At 39.2% G+C, this 22,397-nt stretch overlaps 2 protein-coding genes and 1 long non-coding RNA gene across 18 annotated transcripts in view; 1 reads left to right on the top strand and 2 right to left on the bottom strand.

The window, feature by feature from the left end:
• The window catches only part of SETD9 (SET domain containing 9), a 12,508-nt gene extending 5,928 nt beyond the window's left edge, over positions 1–6,580 (bottom strand). For 2 of the 13 annotated variants that reach the window (XR_015148797.1, XR_015148798.1), the window contains exons 1-2: positions 2,387–2,519; positions 326–659 (exon numbers count right to left, since the gene is read on the bottom strand). Coding sequence is in view for 4 of the 13 variants with exons in the window: in XM_086361799.1 (XP_086217925.1) it covers positions 292–659; positions 2,387–2,484 (466 nt within the window). In the remaining 9 variants the exon portion in view is untranslated. Of the gene's footprint in view, positions 1–291; positions 660–1,941; positions 2,091–2,296 lie in introns of those variants that run through there. The other 11 variants (XR_015148799.1, XR_015148802.1, XR_015148803.1 and 8 more) reach the window with 9 other exon arrangements.
• LOC147350384 (uncharacterized) lies at positions 2,489–19,833 on the top strand. Its single transcript, XR_015148806.1, has 2 exons — positions 2,489–2,695; positions 17,627–19,833. It is a non-coding gene; the product is annotated as an uncharacterized LOC147350384 (long non-coding RNA).
• Positions 19,822–22,397, bottom strand: part of MAP3K1 (mitogen-activated protein kinase kinase kinase 1) — a 77,083-nt gene continuing 74,507 nt past the window's right edge. For all 4 annotated transcript variants that reach the window (XM_086361790.1, XM_086361791.1, XM_086361793.1 and 1 more), the window contains exon 20: positions 19,822–22,397. In XM_086361790.1, coding sequence (XP_086217916.1) covers positions 22,248–22,397 — 150 coding nt within the window. In that variant the 3' untranslated portion in view covers positions 19,822–22,247.

The raw sequence follows: 22,397 nt of genomic DNA, 5'->3' as shown, positions 1-22,397 counted from the left end.
CGCAGGGAGCTCAACCTGGTATTCTGTGACAACCTAGAGGCGTGGGGTAGGGGTGGTGGGAGGGAGGCTCCAGAGGGAGGGGACATATGTATACCTATGGCTGATTCAGGTTTTGTATGGCAGAAACCAACATGACACTGTAAAGCAATTATCTGCCAATTAAAAAAAGCCTGTGGAAATCCGTTTCCAATACAACCCCTTACTCTAAGGCTTATAGGGTTAGGTATTTTGTCGAACTTGTATTTATCCGTATATAAGAAACTCTTGGTCAAGTACTAATTATGTCATTACCGGGATACATAGATACAACCGCGCCTTTCCGTACCAATCCTTTAGTAACGAAGACACCTTTTCCAGCAGAAATCAATGAGCTAGGTGCTCGGGCAACACTGAAACCCAATGTCTTATAAAGAATTTCTTCTGGTGTAAAGGTATTTTGCTGCTGATGTCTGTATTCAAGCTGTTTCACCCTTGGATGCTGAACTGACAGTAGGTCTTGATATTTTGATTTAACAGGTTCTGGAAGCACAGTCAAGATATCTGATTGTTTACTGAAATCATTTACGAATAGAGCCTGGAAAACTTTCAGTAATGTTCCTAGGACATCTTCATCTGAGATAACTTTGTCTTTGGATTCTTCTGGAACATATCGGAGAGTCCTGAAAATGGGAAAAGTTTCTATTCACTACCCTTCAACTGATAAAAGCCAGACTGTCTTGATGTCATCAGGGTTACTGGCCTTTATGAAGATAATTCTCATGTGTTTGAATGGCATAAAACTAAGAAGTTTGGAAAAGAGTTTTGGGGGTTCAGTTCTAGTAACCTGACTCCCAACAATACTTACACAGGTCAACAACAGCTAATACTTATAAAAGGCCCATTCCATTCCAAATTCTACTGGGTCCTTAGTTTCATTATCCCATTTTTGCAGACAAGGAAACTCAGGCTTAGAGATGTTAGGGAACTTGCCCAACGTCCTAAAGGTGGTATACGGCAGAACAAGCAGCAGAAAACGGGCTGGTTTCCAGTACACCTAAAGCCATTATGTCTTCAAATTGCAGGGGCCCTTTTTACACGGGTGTAGCTTCAAAGACACATTTAACATTATATATATCGTCAGTCTCGCTCTGCTTCTGGTGCAATGGCAACCCACTCCAGTACTCTAGCTTGGAAAATCCCATGGATGGAAGAGCCTGGTAGGCTGCCGTCCATAGGGTCGCTAAGAGTCGGACACGACTGAGCGACTTCACTTTCACTTTTCACTTTCATGCATTGGAGAAGGAAATGGCAACCCACTCGTGTTCTTGCCTGGAGAATCCCAGGAACAGGGGAGCCTGGTGGGCTGCCGTCTATGGGGTCGCACAGAGTCGGACACGACTGAAGCGACTTAGCTGCAGCAGCAGCTTCAAAGACACATTTAACATTATAAATGTCGTCAGTCTTTCTCAGGAGTACTTTAATGATCACTTTTAAGTATTATTTTACTTCTTGTTTTACTTACAAGGAACCAATTTCCACCTCAGTTTGATAGTAGTAATGATGCATCTGAATTTACGTTTCTGTAGTACGAAACTGGGAGAGCTCTTTGGCTATTCACCAGCCTTCAACCGAGCTAGTCTGCCTATTTAAGTGAGCATCACGTTAACTTCTTCCAAGCAGGCAATTTACTAAAGCCAGTATTAACACTGATCCTACGGCCTTGACTCAGCTAGATCGCCTTCTTTAGGCGCTGAATCCGTATTCTAAACCCAATACTCCGACTTGCTTTTAGTGGCTTTTTGCTCGTTTTTATACATCAGCTACTCCAAGCTGTTACCCTCACAGCAGAGCTGCGTTGTTTTCTCCGTACAAACTACAGAGCTGTAAAAATGAACTACGGTTTGGCTTTTCCAAGGCACTTCAAGCTCCTAACTTTGCCTTAATAGAGAGAAGGCCACGCACCTTCACGCCTTGCAAGTTATTTCCGTTTTTCAAAAGTTCCTATTTTTTGCCCAAACACAAGCACCCAACCTCTGCAGGCACTTGACTTAAAACTCAGGCCAACGCCCGCGGGCAACAAGGCCCGAAGCCCTCGCAGCGCCGGGAACGCTGGGAAATACGCCTTAGGCCCCGCCCACCTAAAAGCCCCGTGCTGTCTTCGGGCCCCCAGCAGGCCTGACTCAGCCAGCCACCGCCTCGCCCACCTGGGGCCTTGCCCACTTCGAGCCCCGCCCACTCAGGTCCCGCCCGCCTCGGGCCCGTAGGCCGTCTTAGGCTCCGCCTGCTTGAGGCGCCACTCGCCTAAGGCTCCGCCCACCTCGGTCCGCTAGCGTTAAGTCCTGTGGGTCGCGGTGGCGGCGCTGGGAGGTAGGAAAACGGCCTGGGTCGAGCCGCCTCGCCCTCTCACCTCGGGTTGTGGCTTAGGTTCAGCGCGATCCAGGGTACGAAGCGGTACCTGTAACGGCGCCATCGCTGCCAGAGGCCCCGCATCAGGCGGCCCGGCATGGCTGTACCGTGGCGCCTGGACGAGGACGGCGCGGGAGAGGTGGGTCGCGGTCTCGGGCCCGCCCCGACCGAGGAGGAGCGGAGGCCGCGCCGTCCCGCCCCTTCGTGGTCTCTGCCCTCTTCGCTCCGCTTGGCTGTCCTGGTGCCCCTTGGCTCCAGTTGCCGCTTCTCCGTGCCTCCGCTTTATTGATGCCAGCTCGCTGAAACAGAGGTTCGTAGAGCTGTAGGAGGGCCCCTTATTTCCTTTTCCTTTCTCCATTCGCTCGTGTATTTTCACACACGAGACTAACTCAGTCATCTTCAGATCAGCAGATGGTCATTAAGAAATAGATATATTGCCGTTTCCTCAGAATGAAAAGTCTGCTTTCCAGGAATTCTTTGCCTCAAAGTGAGGGTGAATCCTAACCTGAAAGTCTAAATCGAACTAGTCAGATCTAGTGAAAATTCAGGGAAATTCAAGTAGCCTTACGACTAACTTGCTGTATTCCAAATAGTAATAAAAAGAAAAAAAAAATACGTCAAAGTTTCTTTTTCACCCTATTGTAATAGGGTAATTGGCAAACTCCGGAGGCTCTGCTGGCAGGTGTTGTGTTTGGTAAATTGACACCCTCCAGAGTTAACCTGATTTGCTAAATGGAGACAATTCAGTTCCAGGATGTGTAACAAATGGCATTCAGAGAGTAACTTTAAGGTCTCCAGACTTAAAAGGAACCAAAAAGAACTGGTTGGTCTCAGGCCGTATCAGCCTGAAGGCGCCCGATCTCGTCTGATCTCCAAAAAGAACTGGTTGACTTCTTACCTGTAGTGATATACTTATCTTTAAAAGCAAAAAAGCAGTTTTTATATACATTTCCAGTGGTTTGATATTTGTTATCGTAGGTTTAATCATGGAGGTGTACACCGAGTACAAAGCACCATTTTGCCCAGACCTTATTTATTTATTTACTTTTTTGAATTATAGTTGACATACATTATATTCGTTTCAAGTATGCAATATAATGATGTGATATTTATATGTATCGCCACCATACTATAGTTAACATCTGTCACCATATATAGAAAATTTTTTTCCTGTCATGAGAACTTTTAAGATGTACTCTTACTGACTTTGAAATGTGCAGTACAGTTTTATTAACCGTCATCTGCTTGCTGTACACTACATCCCCGTGACTTCTGTTTCTATGAGCTTGTGTTTTTGTTTTCAGTTCTTTTTTATTTTTGATTCCACATACAGGTTAGAATATACGCTACTTGTCTGTCTCTGTTTTATCTCACTTAATAATGCCTTTAGGGTTCATCCAGTTGTTGCAAATGGCAAAGTTTCATATTTCTGTTATGGTTGAGTAGTAGTCATTGTGTGTGTGTGTGTATTTACTGCATCTTCTTTATCCGTTCATCTATTGATGGGCACTTAGGTTGTTTCAATAATAATGCTGCAGTGAATGTGGTGCAGATAACTTTTTGAGATTATGATTTGGTTTCCTTTGGAAACAACCAGAAGTGGAATTGTTGGATCATATGGTAGTTCTAATTTTAATTTTTTTGAGGAACAGCCATACTGTTTTCCATAGTGACTGCATGGATTTACATTCTCACAAACAGTGCACAAGGGTTTGCCTTTCTCTACATCCTTCAGTTCAGTTCAGTTCAGTCTCAGTCGTGTCCGACTCTTTGCGTCCCCATGAATTGCAGCACGCCAGGCCTCCCTGTCCATCACCATCTCCCGGAGTTCACTCAGACTTACCAACACTTGTTTTCGGCTGTCTTTTTTATAATAGACATTCTGACAGATGCAAGGTGATAACTCATTGTGATTTTGATTTGTGCTTCCCTGATTACTTCGTGTTGTTAGCGTCTTTGCATGTACCTGTTAGCTATTTAGATATCTTCTTTGGAAAATTGTTCAGATCTTTAGCCCATTTTAAAAATCAGATTGTTTTGCTGCTTTGATTTGTATGAGTTGGAGAATTCCATGGACTATAGAGACCATGGGGTCACAAAGAGTGGGACATGACTGAGTGACTTTCACTTCACTTCATATATTTTTTTGGACAATACCCCCCTTATCAGATTTGTGGTTTGCAGATCTTTTTTCCCACTCAGAAGCTTGCCTTTTCACTTTGCTGATGGTTTTCTTTGCTGTACAGAAGCTTTTTAGTTTGATGTAGTTGCACTTTTTTATTTTTGCTTTTGTTGCCTTTTCTTTTGATGTCAAATCCAAAAAATCATTGGTAAGAATGAACTTACTGCCTGTGTTTTCTTTGAGGAGTTTTATGATTTCAGGTCTTATACATTCAAGTCTTTAATCTATTTTGAGTTAATTTTTGTGTATACTGTAAATCGGTAGTCTAGTTTCATTCTTTTTCATGTGGCTGTCTAGTTTTCCCAAGATCGTTTATAGAAGATATATCCTTTCTCCCTTGTGTATTCTTCTCTCCTTTCTTGTGAATTTATTGTTGTAAATTTATTCATGTGCATGGCTTTATTTCTGGGCTCTCTGTTATGTTTTTTTGATCTGTGTGTCTATTTTTATGCCAGTGTCATTCTGTTTTAATTACTATAGCTTTGTAATATTTGATAACAGGCAGCATGCTGCATCCTGCTTTGCTCTTCTTCAGTACTGCTTTGGTCATTTGGGATTTTTTGTGGTTCTATACAAGTTTAAGAATTGTTCTGTTTCTGTGAGAAATGCCTTTGGGAAGTTGATTGCATTGACAGGGATTGCACTGAATCTGTAGATTGCTTTGGGTGATATGGGCATTTTAACAATATTAAGACTTCTAATCCATGAGCATGAAATGTCTTTCCATCTATTTGTGTTTTCTTCAGTTTATTTCTTTAATGTCTTGTAGTTTTCACTGTCTAGGTCTTTTGCCTCCTTGGTTAAATTTATTCCTAATTTTTTTTTTTTTAGATGCATTTGTAAATGTGGTTGTTTTTTAATTTGTCTTTCTCCTTGTTCTTTATTAGTGTATAGAGATGCAACAGATTTTTGCATGTTGAAATTGTTCCCCACAAGTTTACTGAATTTATTAATTTAACAGTTTTTTGGTGGAGTCTTTAGAGTTTCTTATATTTTGTATATTCAGTTTCTTTTATTTATTAAAGATATATTTTGGAGTCTCCCCTTAGTTCGTAAAAGTATACTTCATTCTTCTGTCTGTTTCTAAGGTTTCACCTTCAAGTTTAATATTTACTGTAGTTTTCTGGTAGGTATAATTTATAGAGTTTAAAAAGTTCTCTTCTGTTTTTTATTTGTCAAGAATTTTTGTCTGAAGTTTTAAATGAATGGTGAATATCAAATACTTTTCTTTGCTATTTATTGAGATGATCACATAATTTTTCTCTGTTCTCCCATAAACGTAGTAAATTATAATATTGTTGTTGTTTAGTCAGTCAGTCGTGTCCAATTCTTTGCAATCCATGCACTGTAGCCCTCCATGGGATTTCCCAGGCAAGAATACTGGAGTGGGTTTACATTTCCTTCTCCAGGGATCTTTCCCACCCGGGGATCAAACTCAGATCTCCTGCATTACAGGCAGATTCTATACTGCTGGGCCACTGGGGAAGCCACACTGTCAAATGTTGCACCATCCTTGGATTCCGGAGATGACACTACTCAGTTGTGAATGACACTTTTGTCACACTCTGTCATTTAAAATATTTATTTATTTATTGGTTTATATATTTTTGGCTGTGCTGAGTCTTTATTACGGCACGCAGGCTTTCTCTAGTTGGAGAGAGCAGGGGCTCCTCTTCCTTGTAGTAGGCAGGCTTCTTATTGCAGTGGCTTCTCTTGGGGCGCACAGGTTCCAGGCACTGGGCCTCAGAAGTTGCAGCACGTGGGCTCAGTAGTTCGGGCGCCCAGGTTCTAGAGGGCAGGCTCAGTAGTTCCGGTGCATGGGCTTAGTTGCTCCGCAGCATGTGGAATCTTTCCTAACCAGGAATCAAATGCACATTGGCAGGTGGATTCTTTTTTCAGTTTCATGGCTTGTTTGTAGTTTTATTTCAGATTTTGGTATTAGGCTTATGCTGACCTCCTGAAATGAGTTCAGAAGTGTTCCTTTCTCCTCTACTTTCTACAAAAAAAAAAAAAAAAATAACTATCAGATTGGTGTTTCCTTTATTGAATGTTAATAGAATTCACCACTGAAACCATGGGCTTCTAGTTTTCTTTGATAACGAATTGAGTTTCTTTTGAAGATTGTAGGGCTATTCAGAATTTCTCTTTCATCTTAAGTTTGATAAGTTGTATTTTTCATGGAATTTGTTCATGTCATCTAAGTCATCAAATTTGGTAGTATAAAATTGTCCGTAAATATAATCTTACTGTCTTTTTAATGTCTATATGATCTGTAGTGATAAATTCATTCATAATTTTGGTGATTTGTGTTTTCTTTTTTCCTTCATCATTGTAACTGGAAGTTTATGGATCTTTTCAAAGAAATAGCTTCTGATTTTATTAATTTTCGCTGTTGTTTGTCTATTTTCTATTTTGTTCATTTTATTATTTTATATATCCTCCTCACTTTGCGTTTATTTTGCCCTTATTTTTCCAGCTTCTTGAGGTAGACCTTTGGCATCAGTGTTTTTAGATCTTTTTTCTTTTCTAATGTATGCATCTAAAGTTAAAAATTTCCTTCCAAGCGTTATGTTAGCTGAGTCCTGGGAATTTTGATATATTGTATTTTCATTAGCATTCAGTATAAAATATTTTTAAAATTTCCCTTGTGATTTCTTTTTTGATTCATGATTTAGATGTGCTTTTAATTTCTAAATATTTGGGATTTCCCTAGATATGTTACTGTAATTGGTTTTTAATTTTTTTGTCATTAGAGAATAAGTATGTTTTCAGTTCTTTTAAATTTATTAACTTGTCTTATGTCCCAGAATATGCTCTCTCTTGGCGAATATACCAAATGCTGTTGAAAAGAGTATATGCTTTATAGCTTTTTGGTTTAAAGTTCTATAAATATTAGGTCATAGTGGCTGCTATTGTCCTTTAGATCATCCGTGTCTTTAATGATTTACATAAAATTTTAAATACAGATAAATGAGAAACAACAGACTGCCAGACAGTTTTCTAATATAAAATATATGATGATCAAAAGATTAGTATTGGCAGGCATGGAGATGTGCTGTTGTCCAAAACTGCCCTCTTCTCTCTGATTCTTTACCCCTGCTTCCTATTGTTTTCAGTCTCTTGAAATACTCTACCCAGTTAAAGATATGTGTGCTGTGTTTTTTCATTTAAAGCCCATTTATGCTGTTAATCACAAAAATGCCATGTAGGAAAGATAAAGTTTATTATCAATATCCTAAAAATCCACAAATAGTGCATGTGTCCCTAAATGGATTCTAACTTCCAGAATTAGTTCAGAATAAGATTTCAACAGATAATCCATTGAGCACCTGCTGCATCTGAAGCTCTAGTGTAGGAGACAGATACTAAACACATAAATAATATCAGACAGTGATGAGTGCCCTGGAGAAAATGAGGTAGAGTCCTGAGAAGAGAGTGGGTTGGAGGACTTCCTGTGTGTCGTCTGTTTCCTCCTGGGACTTCACTCTCTTTATAAAGGTCACTTGGGGGTGGGAACTGGTGTAGCAACATTGGATAGGGTAGTGGCATGTATGACTGAGACCTAAATGACAAGAAGACGCAAAACTTGGGAAGATCTGTGGGGAGAGTCTCTGGATAGGAAATGCAAAGGCAATGAGATGGGTAGGAGCTTGCTATGTTCAAGCAGGGAAAAGAGGGCCACGTGGCTGGAACATGATAGTAAAGGAGACGGGAAGGATGACGTCAGGGAAGAGGCCAAACCATGTGGGGCATTGCAGGTTCAGGGAAGGATTTGAGTTCTTAGTGCAGTGGGAAGTCTTTGGAGGGTTATGAGCAGAGAAGTAATAGGATTTGATTCTTGTTTTTAAAAGACCAGTTTGAGTATTTTATGGATAATAGGTGGGCTGTCACCATACATGGAAGGTTAATTAGAAGGCTAATATGAAGCCTCAGGTGAGAGATAATGATAGTTTAGACTAAGTGGTAGCTATGGAGATGTAGAGAGTGAATGGATTAGGACTATATTTTGGAGGAGCTGACGGGACTTGCTCATGAATGGATGTGGGAGGGTGAAGTTTTAAAATACCTGTGAGAAATGTCAAGTAACTGGTTGAATATCCACACCTGGAGCCATAATCAGAGATAAAATTAAGAGTCTTTAGCCAGAAGACTTGAAGAAGAGATGGCAAAGAATGTAGATAGAGCAGCAACCATGAGTTTTGCAAGATATAGGCCTGTGATGACTTGATCAAAAGCAGTTTTGGGAAGTTTGAGTGTGTTGAGAAAATGTGAGGTGAAGTAGGAAAAACAAATGTACACAACTCTTTCAGTGAGTTTACGAAAAGGGACGCCAGGAAATAGGGCCAAAGGTGAAGAGAACTTTTGTAAGATGAAAGATCCTATAGTGTCCTTGTGTGCTGATGAGAATGATCCAACAGAACGAAAGAAATTGATAGAGATGTATGACTAATTTCCAGAATAAAGTTCTTGAGAAGGTGGGAGCTGATTCAGAGGGTAAGTAGAGAGGTCCTTTGACAGGAGCATGGACGCATCTTCATCTGAAGCAAGACAGAAGGCAGAGATTATGGGCTCAATGGAAGGTGTGTTGGGGGATTTGGTTGGAGAAAGTTGAGGGCTAAATTGTGATGGTTTCTAGTTTCTCATTGACCTATGAGGCAAGATCTTCACTGAGAATAGTTACAGTAGGGTAATATTGGAATTTTGAAATGAGAAGATAAGATTTAAAATAGCCCAGAATTAGAAAGCCAGTCTTACAGGGAAATGCAGGAGGGAATTACTGAACCATTTAAAATAAACCCACCAATGTTTTTCTGCTCTTGGACAAGAAAAGAGGGGTTCTCTTTCCACCTTCAGAGGGAGTTAAAATTACTCTGTTTGTAGTAAGTGATGAAAAGATTGAGTTTATGTTGACAAACTAGCAGATAGTCAAACCTTTTATGAATGCCTGGCAGTTTATCCACTTAATATTTTTTTATGGTCAGGATCAGTAAATAACTTAGAGCTTTGACTGTATCCAAGAAAGAACTGTTTTTCAAATTGTTGGAGGACAAGCTTATTTTGCATGAGTCCTTATTTCACAGTTCTTTGCTGGAAGAGAGTTGATGTTTAAAGTTGGTGGATATTCTGGAGCCTACTTGAATAGCTACATCATCTAATGTGGGTAACATAACTGGCAAATATTTATTCACTGATAACTGTGTGCCTATACATCCAATATTATGGTCTAGTTGGAAAAACATAATTATAAATATTAAATAATAGTTACCACAGAATTTGAGTATGAGTTACTGGAGTAAAGGAGTGCTTCAAAGAGAAGTAGATAGACGAGAGGTAGAAAGGAAGGGAAGGCATAAACCAGCAGTTCTCTAAGTCCTGCCTAGTGACACAGGGGTCTCTACGACCATTTTAGAGATCTGCAAGGTCAAAACTATATTCGTAATAGTACTCAGAGGTTAATGTCTTTATTCTCATTCTCCCACTAGGGTACAGTGGAGTTTTCTAGGGGTCACATGATACATGGTGAGACAGATTGAATGCAGAAGTAGGTGTGAGTATCCAGCCATCTTTTATAAAGCCAGAAATAAAATAGATTTGCAAAAATATTAAAATACCATTCTTTTCACTATTTGGGGGAATTTAGCTATTTTTCAAAAAGATACGTTATACATATTATAATAGATTTTTTAATTGTTATTTTTAATGAATAAGTAAATAAAGTTTATCAGTTTTAATATGATACACTAAATATCAATAGATATAGCTCCTTGGGGATTCTCAGTAAAATTTAAAGGATAATGGGGTCTGAAGACAAAAATGATCAAGAATTGAGTGTTACAGCCACATATTATAATGCAAATTTTTAAAAGGAAAGTTGTGACAAGGCATTTTATTAACTTCAGATATTGAAGTTAATGTCAGTTCTGTGAATGACGGTAGTATATTGCATATTGATAAAATTAGACACAAAGTATTTTGAAGTCATTTTGTGCTTTAGGATCTAAAATACTGTGTGAAATAATTATCATGAAAGTGGTTTTCCCAGGGCGAGGCCTATCCAGATGTGTTGACCCCTGCAACTTCCCCAAATGGCGAAAACTCAGCTGGATAATTTGTGGTAGTGAAGGACTGTGTTCATACTTTCCCTTGGAAAAAAGAAAGTAAAAGAAAAGAAAATACTGCATGAAAAGGAGAAAAAAAATGGTCTCTGTTAGTTTGTGAATTAGCAAAACTCACCTCTTTCTCCAGGCTTCCCAGGTGGCACTAGTGGTAAAGAACCCGTCTGCCAGTGTAGGTAGCCGTAAGAGAATCAGGTTTAAACCCTGGGTTGGGAAGATCCCCTGGAGAAGGGCATGGCAACCCACTCCATTATTCTTGCCCAGAAAATCCCATGGACAGAGGAACCTGGCAGAGTGCAGTCTATAGGGTCGCAGAGTTGGGTACAACTGAGCATGCTTGCACACAACTGAGCACGCACGCACAACCACCTCTTTCCCCAACCACTTTGCTGCTATCTAGTTTGAGAGCCATTGGCATGAGCAAAAGTGCAGAAATGGGAATGAATACTGTGGGGTCTACTCAGAATAAAAATTTCCATTAGATGTAGTAGGAAATGAAATAGGCAGAGTAAGATCAGACCATGATGAAATCGTGAGATAGGCAGTAGGTAGTCATTGAAGGTTCTTAAGCAGAGCACTAGCATGTGGGACTAGTTTGAGAAGCTCAGAGGAACAGTGGTTGGCAGCTGGGTGAGAGTCTACCAAGAGCAGGTGGTCTTGAGAACAGGAAACCAGGAAAGAAGGCATCATGTGTCTTTTTAAAGCCTTTCTTTGGTTGTAACTATTAACGCTTGTCTCAAGGGGATGGCAGAATAGTATTGTTCTCTAAGAAAATGGATAAACATTGAACTTAAGGTTTTGATTGGAAAAATGGAATTATCAGTGAATTGCCTTGAGTTTTTTCAGTTTTCTAAAAGGAGCAGTGAGATTTATTCTTGAGAAAAACGTGGTGTAAAGTTTGATTTTCAGTTATGTGTCAGTCAGAACACTGCTGAGATCATCCTTTCATTAAAGAAAACGTTTACTCTGGCGCCCTCTTCTGGATGTTGTGTCAGTTCAGTTCAGTACAGTCGCTCAGTCGTGTCCGACTCTGCAATGTTGTGTGATTCCCTAAATAATTCTAAACGTCGTCAGTTAGTGAAGGCTGAATTGCCACTGAAATACAGAAATCCCGTTACAGGGGAAAAAAGGGAATAAAGGTAAAATGCAAAAATAAATGAAACCAAGTTGAAGAATATACAAACAAATATGTTCCCAATTTTTTATTTTTAAAATTTCTAACCTATAGAAAAGTGCAGGGAACAACCATATATCTTTTATGTAGGTTCATCAGTTGTTAACATTTTGTAATAATTCCTCTCTCTCTCTCCACACACACACACACACACACACCATATGCCTGTGCACTCATGTCAGAACGACGTTTAAAGTGAACAGTAATTCACTATCATGAATATAGCTCCTATTTAAATTTTTCAGATTTCAAAAATACCTTTTATAGCTGTTTGTTCGTTTATTATTTGCTTTTAAAATTGGGTCAAAGTTAATCTAGTCTAATCTGTCCCTGTTTTTGTTTTTCATGACATGAAAATTTTATGGGTACCAAAATTGAATCAGCAATTTAAAAACTCCCAACAAACAAAAGTCCGGGGCCAGATGGCTTCACTAGTGAATTCTACCAAAAATTTAGAGAAGAGTTAACACCTATCCTTCTGACACTATTCTAAAAAATTGTAGAGAAAGGAACATTTTTTTAACTCATTCTGTGAGGACACCATCTCCCCGATACCAAAACCAGACAAAATATCACAAAAAAGAAAATTACAGGCCAGTATTACTGATGACATAAATGCAGAAATCCTCAAAAAAAAAATCATTATCAAAGCAAATCCAACAGTACATTAAAAGGATCATACATCATGATCAAATGGGACTTATCTCAGGGATGCAAGGATTTTTCAGTATCCACAGGTCAGTCAGTGTGATATATCACATTAACAACTTGAGGAATAAAAATCATATGATCATCTCAATAGATGCAGAAAAAGTTTTTGATAAAATTCAGCATCCATTTATGATAAAAAACACTCTCTAGAAAGTGGGCATAGAGGGAGCGTACGTCAACATAATAAAGGCCATGTATGACACACCCACAAATAACATTATATTCAGTGGTGAAAACTGAAAGCAGTTCCTCCAAGATTAGGAACAAGACAAGAATGCCCACTCTTGCCACTTTGGTACCACCTGCAGCAGTCAGAGTGAAACGAAACATCAGCCCAAATTGGAAAAGAAGCAAAACTGTCTCTGTTTGCAGATGACATGATAGTCTTCGTAGAAAATCCTAAAGATGGTACTAGAAAAATACTAGAGCTCATATTGATGACTGTGGTAAAGCTGAAGGATACAAAATCAATATACAGAAATCTGTTGCTTTCCCACAGACTAACAATGAAATGTCAGAAAGGAAAACTAAGAAAACAATGTCATTTACCATTGCATCAAAAAGAAAATGCCTAGGGATGAAGCTACCTACAGATGTACAGGACTCATATTGGAAAACTATAGGACAGGGAGGAAAGAAGTTGAAGACAACACATGAAACATATGATGTGTCTACCATGTTCTTGGATTGGAAGAATTAATATTGTTCAAAGGACCATATTACTCAAGGCAATCTGTAGATTCAGTGCAATCCCTAGCAAAATACTAATGGCATTTTTCACAAAACTAGAACAAAGAGTTTAAAAATTTGTATGGAAACATAGAAGACCCCCAATAGCCAAAACGATCTTGAGAAAGAATAATTAAGCTGGAGGAATCACACTCACTGACTTCAGACTGTACCATAATTACTACAAAGGTATAGTAATGAATACTCTACTGGCACAAAAACAGGCAGGTAGATGAATGGAACAGAGTGGAGAGCCCAGAGGTAAACCCATGCCCTTACATTTAATCTACAACAAAGGAGGCAAGAGTATACAGTGGAGAAAAGACAGTCTCTTCAGTAAGTGTGCTGGGAAAACTGAGCAGCTAAAGAGAGAATGAAATAAAAGAACGAAATACCATTCTCTAACACCATGCTGCTAAGTCACTTCAGTTGTGTCCGACTCTGTGCGACCTCACAGACGGCAGCCCATCAGGCTCCCCCGTCCCTGGGATTCTCCAGGCAAGAACACTGGAGTGGGTAGCCATTTCTCCAATGCATGAAAGTGAAAAATGAAAGTGAAGTCGCTCAGTCGTGTCCGACTCTTAGCGACCCCATGGACTGCAGCCCACCAGGCTCCTCCGTCCATGGGACTCTCCAGGCAAGAGTACTGGAGTGGGTCGCTATTGCCCTCTCCATAATCAAAAGTAAACCCCAGATGGACTGAGAACCTAAATGTAAGAACATTTCCTAAAGGGAAAAACAGGCAGAACACTCGAACGTAAATCATAGTATCATCTTTTCGGATCCATCTCTAGAGTAATGGAATTAAAACCAAAAGTAAACGATTGGGACCTAATTAAACTTAAAAGGTTTTGCACAGCAAAGGGAAACCATACACAAAATGAAAAGACAGCCTACAGGATGGGGGAAAATATTTGCAAACAATGTGACTGACAAGGAATTAATTTCCAAAAATAAATAAACAGCTCATACAGCTTAATACAGAAAAACAAAACAAAAAACAGCTCAATCAAAACATAGGCAGAAGACATAAATAAGCATTTCTCCAAAGAATACATATAGATAGCCAACAGGCACATGTAAAGATACTCAATATTACTAATTATTAGGAAAATGCAAATCAAAACTATGATGAAGTATCACCTCACACCAGTCAGATTGAGCATAATCAAAAAGTCTACAAGTAATAAATGCTAGGGAGGATGCAGAGATAAAGGAACCCCCCTACCCTGTTGTTGGGAAATGTATCAATAAATTGCTTCAGTCAGAATGGAGAACAGGCACTTTTCAAACTGCTGCATTTATACTGGTCTCCAGGGCGAGTGAGTCTGCATGTGAGCCCTTTAAGAGAGATATCTCAGTTCTCTACAGCCCTTTGGTCCAGGGTCCAAGCCAGAACCTTCTGGGGGTTCATCTCTTCCACTGCAGGTCCCAAGGCTTGCGGGACCCGGTGAGGGGCATGAACCCCTCCCTCCTCAGGGAGAAGCTCTGCATGGTTGACATCCCTCCGGACCGTGGATCACTGCTCCGCGGGTGGGGTTTTAGTAAGCCCACTCCTTGCCTCTCCTGCTTGTCCCAGGGTGGCCCTTTTATCATTTATCGTGAAGGTGCTGGTCAGTGAGTTTTCAGGTCTTTTCTAGAGGAAAGTGTTCTGAATGTTGATTTGGTGTGGGAGGTGAGTTCCAGATCTTCCCACACTGCCATCTGGGACCACCCCTGGCCTTTATGTTTCTGTTTTCTCCTTATCTTACTTATCTGTGGTGTCAGGGTAATGCTGGGCTCATAAAATGAGCTTGGGAGGTTCCCTCCTCCTCAGTTTTTTAGAAGAATTTGAAAAGGATTGGCATTAATTCCTTTAATGTTTGATAGAACTCCCCAGCGAGACCATCTGGGCCCAGGCTTTTCTTTGTTGAGAGGCTTTGGGGTACAATTCAGTCTCCTTGTTATTGGTCTGTTCAGATTTTCCGCTCCTTCATCACTCAGTGTTGGTAGGGATATTATCTTCTATTGATGTTGACTTCACTCTCCCCTCATACTTTCTTTTTTGTAAATATTTACTTATTTATCTGGCTGTGCCAGGCCTTAGTTATGGCGCGGGCTCTTTCATCTTCTGTGTGGCTTGTGGGATCCTTCAGTTGCGGCATGCAGGATTTTTTTTTTTTTTCCTTAGTTGCGGCATGCGGGATCTAGTTCCCTGACCAGGGAGCTCGGAGTCTTATCCCCTGGGACCACCAGGGAAGTCCCTCCCCCTCATACCTTCTTATCTAGATACTGCAGTTGTCTTCTGACTTTCTCTGCCTCTTCTTCAGCCAGCCCCATTTGATTCTTTCTTCAAGATACTGCTAGAATGATCTTCAAAGAAATACATACATGGCCATGCTACTCCCTACCAGAGGTTTCCAGTATTTCCCCATCCTTATTATTTCCCTTCCTTTTCTCTCCCTTTCATCCTAGTTATAGCCCTCATCCTCTGAGTATGTCTGCGTAGATGTTGGGAGAGCTCATTAAGCAAATTGATTTTAATGGAAAAATAACAGTCATCTCAAAAATAAACTCTACTACGAATTTCAGCATTGTGGGAAAAAGAACTCTGGGACATGACTCTTGCATCATCGGTTTAGCCTCACTGTATTTCAACGAGGCAAAGCTGAAGGGAGGGCTGTGGGGTAGGGGTCATAGTGACTCCAGGTTGATGCAGAGTGGTGAGGTTGGCTTCAGTTGTGGGTGAAGTTCCTCTATCACGCGGGCTTTGCTGCGCCACTGGGATGGCACATTTGAATGCTGCATGTGCATAGTGGGCTTGTCTGGTAGCCCAGGTGATAAACAATCTGCTTGCAATGCGGGAAGCCTGGGTTTGGCCCCTGGGTCGGGAAAATCCGCTGGAGAAGGGAATGGCAGTCATCTTGCCTGGAGAATTCCATGGACAGAGAAGCCTGGTGGGCTACAGTCCATGGGGTTGCAAAGAGCTGGACATGACTGAGCGACTCACACTTTAATTTTCATGTATAGTTTGCTACATGGTAATTAGGCTTTAGTGGTAAGCATTTCACACTAGTGCTTAAAATCAGACATAATTTTCTCCTCATAGGTTAGTTCTCTAGCATTTATAATCAGCATCTCCACTTTTCCCTTATGTCATGTATCTCAGAAGACAAAAGTCCTGGATTCAGTTTCCCAAAGCTGAGATTTAACTCTCATTTTCTACTTCTTTTTTTATTTTACAAGCCTGGACCCAGCTCAGAAGTCAAAAGCAGCTAGTCACAGGCCAGATAAAACATGTGAATTTTGTTTAGCCTACAGTTCCTTATAAAAATGTAAAATTAGCTTCCAGTGTGTAGACATTAAGAAATTGCATGTAACATCTAGATCTCTCCAGCTTCTTTTGAAAATTTACAGGTTTTGGCAATAGTGGACTTTTTTTCTTCAGTTCCAACATGCTAACCATTGGCCCTCTTGGACATGAATTTGGCCTGAACTCACAGGTCAGCCAAAAGCTCTGTTAAGGATATTCTAGCCCCACAGTATTCTAGCTGATCCCAAGGCTAAAGCATTTGAGTCTGTGACTCTTGGGTCACTTCATTCACAAAACACATATCGTGCATCCATTGTGCCTAGCACTGTACTGAGCCATTTATATAGGCTCTCTTCAAAACTGTTGGTTTCATCTTATAGATGCAGAAATGGAGGTTCAGAAAGTCAAACAGGAATTACACTACTGGGAAGTGGCAGAGCCAGATTTGACCCAGGTGATGCTTCAGGCTCTGTGCTTACCGTGTCCATCATCATCACCTACTTTAAAAGGCCCATCCTTTCCTTGCTTGCGGCAATTCAACATGTGACTTTTGCTTATAGCAAAATTTTAAAAATGACAAACCTATAAATTGTCACAACATGGAAATACGGCAGTTTACATACATTTCTGTTTGTCACTGTGTTCTCCATTGATTGCAGTACTTCATACATTCTATAACAAGAGTTACTACTATGTCAGTTCACAATTGCATTCTTTGGCATTTCCATATGGGCATGATACCCCAACATTTTTCTAGATTCCATGTAACCTGCAGATTTGACCATTTTTAAAAACTGTTAATATCATTTAAATAGAACGAAGGAACAACAGAATTATTAATTCCTCTGAAACAGAAAGCTTTACTCAAAGTTAGTATTTTTCTGAAATGACTGAAGTCTGCCCTTTAGGAACAATATTCAGAGCCTATTTAAAAGGTGTACATTTAAAACCAAGCTATTACAGAAAGTTTAAAACAAATGTAAAGACACAGGATGGCTTCTGAACTCAGTTTTTCAGTGACATTACCTATCTTGCAGGGTGATCATGTGAAAAACGACTACTGAGCAGAAATACAAAGGATGAAAGTAGGAAACAACAACACACAATAAAAACAAGATACAATGGAAGACTAAAACCCTGGGGTCAGCCAAATGAGTTCCCTGGTACACCCTGAATTGCAGAATGATTGAAATTGCCTTATCTCCTCACTTGTGAAACAGAACATAATCACTGTGTTGCAAAGTGTCCCTGATAAATAGTAGCTGGTGAATAAATCTTCTCATTCCCAACAATTTTAACATAGGAGGATGGTTTTTATGTTTTTCTGTATCATGATCGAGTCCTATGAACAGGATCAATTAAGTTTATCTGTTGCTGTCTGGGGACAGTAATAGTGTTTATATGCAAGTTTATGACATGTAAAACCACATAAGGAAGGTTTTTTTAAAAAGATGTAATTTTCAGCTAATGTTTTTTAAGAAAAATTTGTTAAAACACTTTCATTTTGTCAAAAAAGCATTTGATGTTGATAGTGGGGGAGGCTATGCAATATGTAGGATCAGGAAGTATATGGGTAATTCATGAATCTCCTGCTTAATTTTGTTGTGAACCTAAAACTACCCTGAAAAAGTATACAGCTTACCTTGCCTTTAGGTTACTTTCCTTACGGGTTACATAGGTGGGTGGAGAACTTAGTCAGTCAATTTGTTGTTGCTTAGTTGCTGTGTTATGTCTGACTCTGTGACCCCATAGACTGCAGCAGGCCAGGCTTCCCTGTCTTTGACTGTCTGCTGGAGTTTGCTCATATTCATATCCATTCAATCTGTGATGTTATCTAACCATAGCATAAGTCAATATATTGAGGCAAATGGAAGCCAGGTTTCTTACTGTCCAGAAAAGGAGTTACAGATGTGCAAAGAGGGAAGTCTCGAATGAATCTGGGTAGTGGTAGACTGAAATTGAAAACTGGTATGAACTTATGGTTTTTGTGTATGTGTGTGTGTATTTTGCATATGTATGCATTAAAACTATATAATCTAGCTTTGTCTACCAAGAGGGCGTGGGAGCAGTGACACCCCAGAGCAATGAGCATATCTAGCACCGTTTTTTATCGGTGGAGTCAGGGCTCTGGAAAAATGCTGATCCCAAGGCTGAAGCAAACACACAAGATGGGTCTGAAAGTATAGAAGTGGTCAGAGAATAATGGGTGGCTTGTCAGTCCAGAGAGAAGCTAAGCTCTGAGAGGCTCCCAATAGCTAAATGTGACAATTTGAGTAAATCTGTGATGACAATAATGACTTCTGTCTCACTGAATAGGAATCCACAAACCCATTTTGATATGTGAGTAATAAAGAAGAGGTCTTTCTTATAGCAAAATGCCCATTAATAAATATATGGGGCTTCCCTGGTGGCTCAGCCAGTAAAGAATCTGCCTGCAAAGCAGGAGACCTGGGATCAGTCCCTGGGTTGGGAAGATCCCCTGGAGAAGGGATAGGCTATTACCCACTCCAGTATTCTTGCCTGGGAAATCCTATGGACAGAGGAGCTTGGTGGGCTACAGTCCATGAGGTCATAAGAGTTGGACACAACACACACACACACACACAAAATACAGGTGTGCAGGAACCAGAAAATCAGTGTTTGGCAACCAACCAAAGTAATAATTCAGATAAGACAGCTAAGAGCAAAGAGCTAAAGTTGGATAAATAGCAATGTATTTATTTAGTCTCAAAGTATCACCTCTACAAAATAATATAAAGGTAGATATTAATTATAAAGGGCAAGAGTACTGTGGTGAAGCCTATCAATCAGATCATCCAGTTTACATCAACAGCAAGGAGACAAACTGACCTTGTATGCCTCCTGATATGAGACACTGAAAAGAACACGGCCTGCATCACCTCTGAGATATTCCTGTCACAGATACTCACTCTGAACTGAAGCATGCGGAAGCACTGAATGGAAACTGAACGACTTTTACAAAACAATAAATTAAGGTGTGAAGGTCAAGGAAGAAGGAATAGTTCTGGATTGACTGCGACTCAAGAAGCATAACTAAGAACAAAGCTGATCTTGGTTCGGATCCTTTTGTTATAGAGGATATAACTAGACCGCTGCAAAACCTGAGTGGGTGGGGCTTTTGAGAGTGAATGGTATATGTGAGTGCTTTGTGGTATTCTTAGGACTCTTTTTTAAGAATGGAATTATTCCAAAATAAATAAAAGTAACAACCTTTGTTCAAAAACTTTTATTTACTATAAAGACAAAACACCAAAATAGGTACAAATACTATAAAATTGGTTCAATGGGGTAAAAATTTTAATTAAAATATCTTTGATATATTTAAAATAACAAAGAATACATTTAAGCCAAATTTTCTTAACCCAGAGATTCTTTTTTTGTAACATTTGCTTACACAGTAAGGTGCTAATAGAAGTTAGCCCTTAAGCCCTGGAAGTCTTAGGAATCATAGTCATACAGCAAATATAATTTCATTGTGAAAGTGAACTTTGGTAGAAGAAAAATCTATAGGACACCTGAGGTAGTAGAAACTGGGATAAACAGCAGTAGACGTTATTTACAACTTGAGTACCAAATAACATTAAGAACACAAAAATAATTACACATGACAATTTTCAGTCCAGCTTTGATCCAAAGAAAATAAGAATATTACATCACATTTGCATTGAAAACAAAACAAAAAAACAAAACACCACAATTACCAGCAAGCTGAGGGAACTGCAAACAAACTCAAACAATGGATTTTGACATCTAGAGGCAGTTTGAGTTTGAAATGTGGTGGGCATGGTGGTCTACAAAGTAATACTGATTAGCTGAGGTTCCTCAGTTTATACAGTTTACATCTCTGTCAGACACAGTATTAATCTGACCAATGATCTTCCAGTACATAAAATGGCAAGAGTGCATCCTTTAAAGCTTGCACATGAGAGACTTGGAAACAATCTTATTAGAACTGTGAAAATTCTAAAGTAGTCAAAAAAAAAAAAAGGAAACACAACACATTTAGAGCTACCAAACTTCACATTTCAGTACTATTTTTAACTCTTCAAATATTGCCAATCTTCCAACCAAAGGAATGTAAAATTTCACTAAGAAACACATTCATTTATATAAAAAAAAAACTGCCCTGTAAACTTATCTTGTAACTTATTTTACTTCCAATTTGTGTTGTACATTTAAAATGTACTCTCTATATAGCTTATTTAGTTTATCCTGAGTCTTTGAGAATAACCAATTCTATTTAACTCTGCAACAATTCAACTGGCTTCTGAAGAGTTAAAACTTAACATCTCAAAAAGTTGTATTAAATACTTAAATCAGTACTTGATTTAAAAAACTCACAGAAAAAGGGTAAAGGAGCTGCCATTTTCCTTCAGGATTCCATGCATCTGAATTCAGTTCAGATAAAAACCATTAGAGAACTGTGCAAAATCCAACGAATTAGTGTGTAAATGAAATTTCAAAGTCACTTTTCTTTCTGAAAATATTTTCCAAGTTTGAAGCAAATTTATTGTTTGGAAACACCTGTTTGTAGTTGCATAATTAAATTAATTTTTCTTTAGGTATCTCAGCCAGGCCTACTGTAAAGAGATGATACATGGTGGAAGGAAAATAGCAGTTAACATTATCAGTGGTGATGATGAATGACGGATTATTACATACAGAGTAAGACCTAAATGGTGTGAAGTTTCCTACTAAAGAAACATAATTATAAAATTCAAATACATTTCAAGGTCATCTTGATCTTGGTTGTGAGCTGCATCACAGAGAACATTTGATTTTCACTTAATTTATATTTAACCTGCATGAGAAGAGCAGTGACTGACTCAATGAAGGTAGTATTTTATCATATTCCAATTTTAAAAACAAAGTTTTAAAATCTGTATTTTAAAAAACTCTTGCAACAGCAAGATATTTAATAAACTCTAGTTCACATCTAGTTCTACTTTTTTTGTGTGTGGTTTGAAAAGGTCACCTTTCCCTGAATATTAAACAAAAATGAAGGTGAAATGAAAGTATAGAACCGTAATTTCCAAAAACGAAATGAATGGGCCAACAGTAAAATGCACAATGAACCACAACTGCCCAGGCATTAAAAAAAAAAAGTCAATTGTGGGTCATAAAGAAGTGGTCAACTTTTCAAAAATATATTTATTTACTGCTACTTATAGCATATTCTGACCTAAAAGAGGCAGATACTGACTGTTTGCCAGTGACCAAAAAAAAAGAACAGAACTGCAGAACCCCCTGCTTGTGATCACGATATGAAATGGAAGAATAATTGAAACATTAAAACAGATCCTGAGCCCCTCAGCTGCTAATATTGCTGAAAAAGTGCTCCAAAAAATTATGCTCTGTTAATTAGTCATGCAGACTTCACTGCTTTCCTGTTTACTAAGGGCCAGTTCTTTGAAAGGCACGGTTTACAGTTTCTGCACAAATTGTGGACTTTTGCATACTAAGCTTAGGTACAGATCATGATTTGTCAATCACATACTTAGGTAAGGGTTCCCCACTGATCTTGTTCATAGCTGTTCAGTGGCATGAAGGCCAGCAGATCATCAACGTGGTTCCCCACAAAAGTTCTTTTCTCTTGTTGAGCATCCTGTCTCTGTAACAGTTTATTTGTATAATTGGCTACCACGTAGTACGGAAGACTGGATGCTTCAGTAGCTCTCTCGATGGAGGTCTGTCCTGAGGTTGAAGTTCTAAACAACGAAGAGCCACATCTCGTAAACCAGGAGACAAATGTGAAGGAATTGATGGAGCAGTAGTTGCACTGGCAAT

This window comes from Bos grunniens, chromosome 20 (genome assembly GCF_055505025.1).
Source record: "Bos grunniens cultivar Pamir isolate PY7600 chromosome 20, Bosgru_T2T1.0, whole genome shotgun sequence".
NCBI classification, from domain to species: domain Eukaryota; kingdom Metazoa; phylum Chordata; class Mammalia; order Artiodactyla; family Bovidae; genus Bos; species Bos grunniens.
The sequence above is the reverse complement of the archived record's forward strand: the minus strand, read 5'-3'. Positions and strand labels throughout refer to the sequence as shown.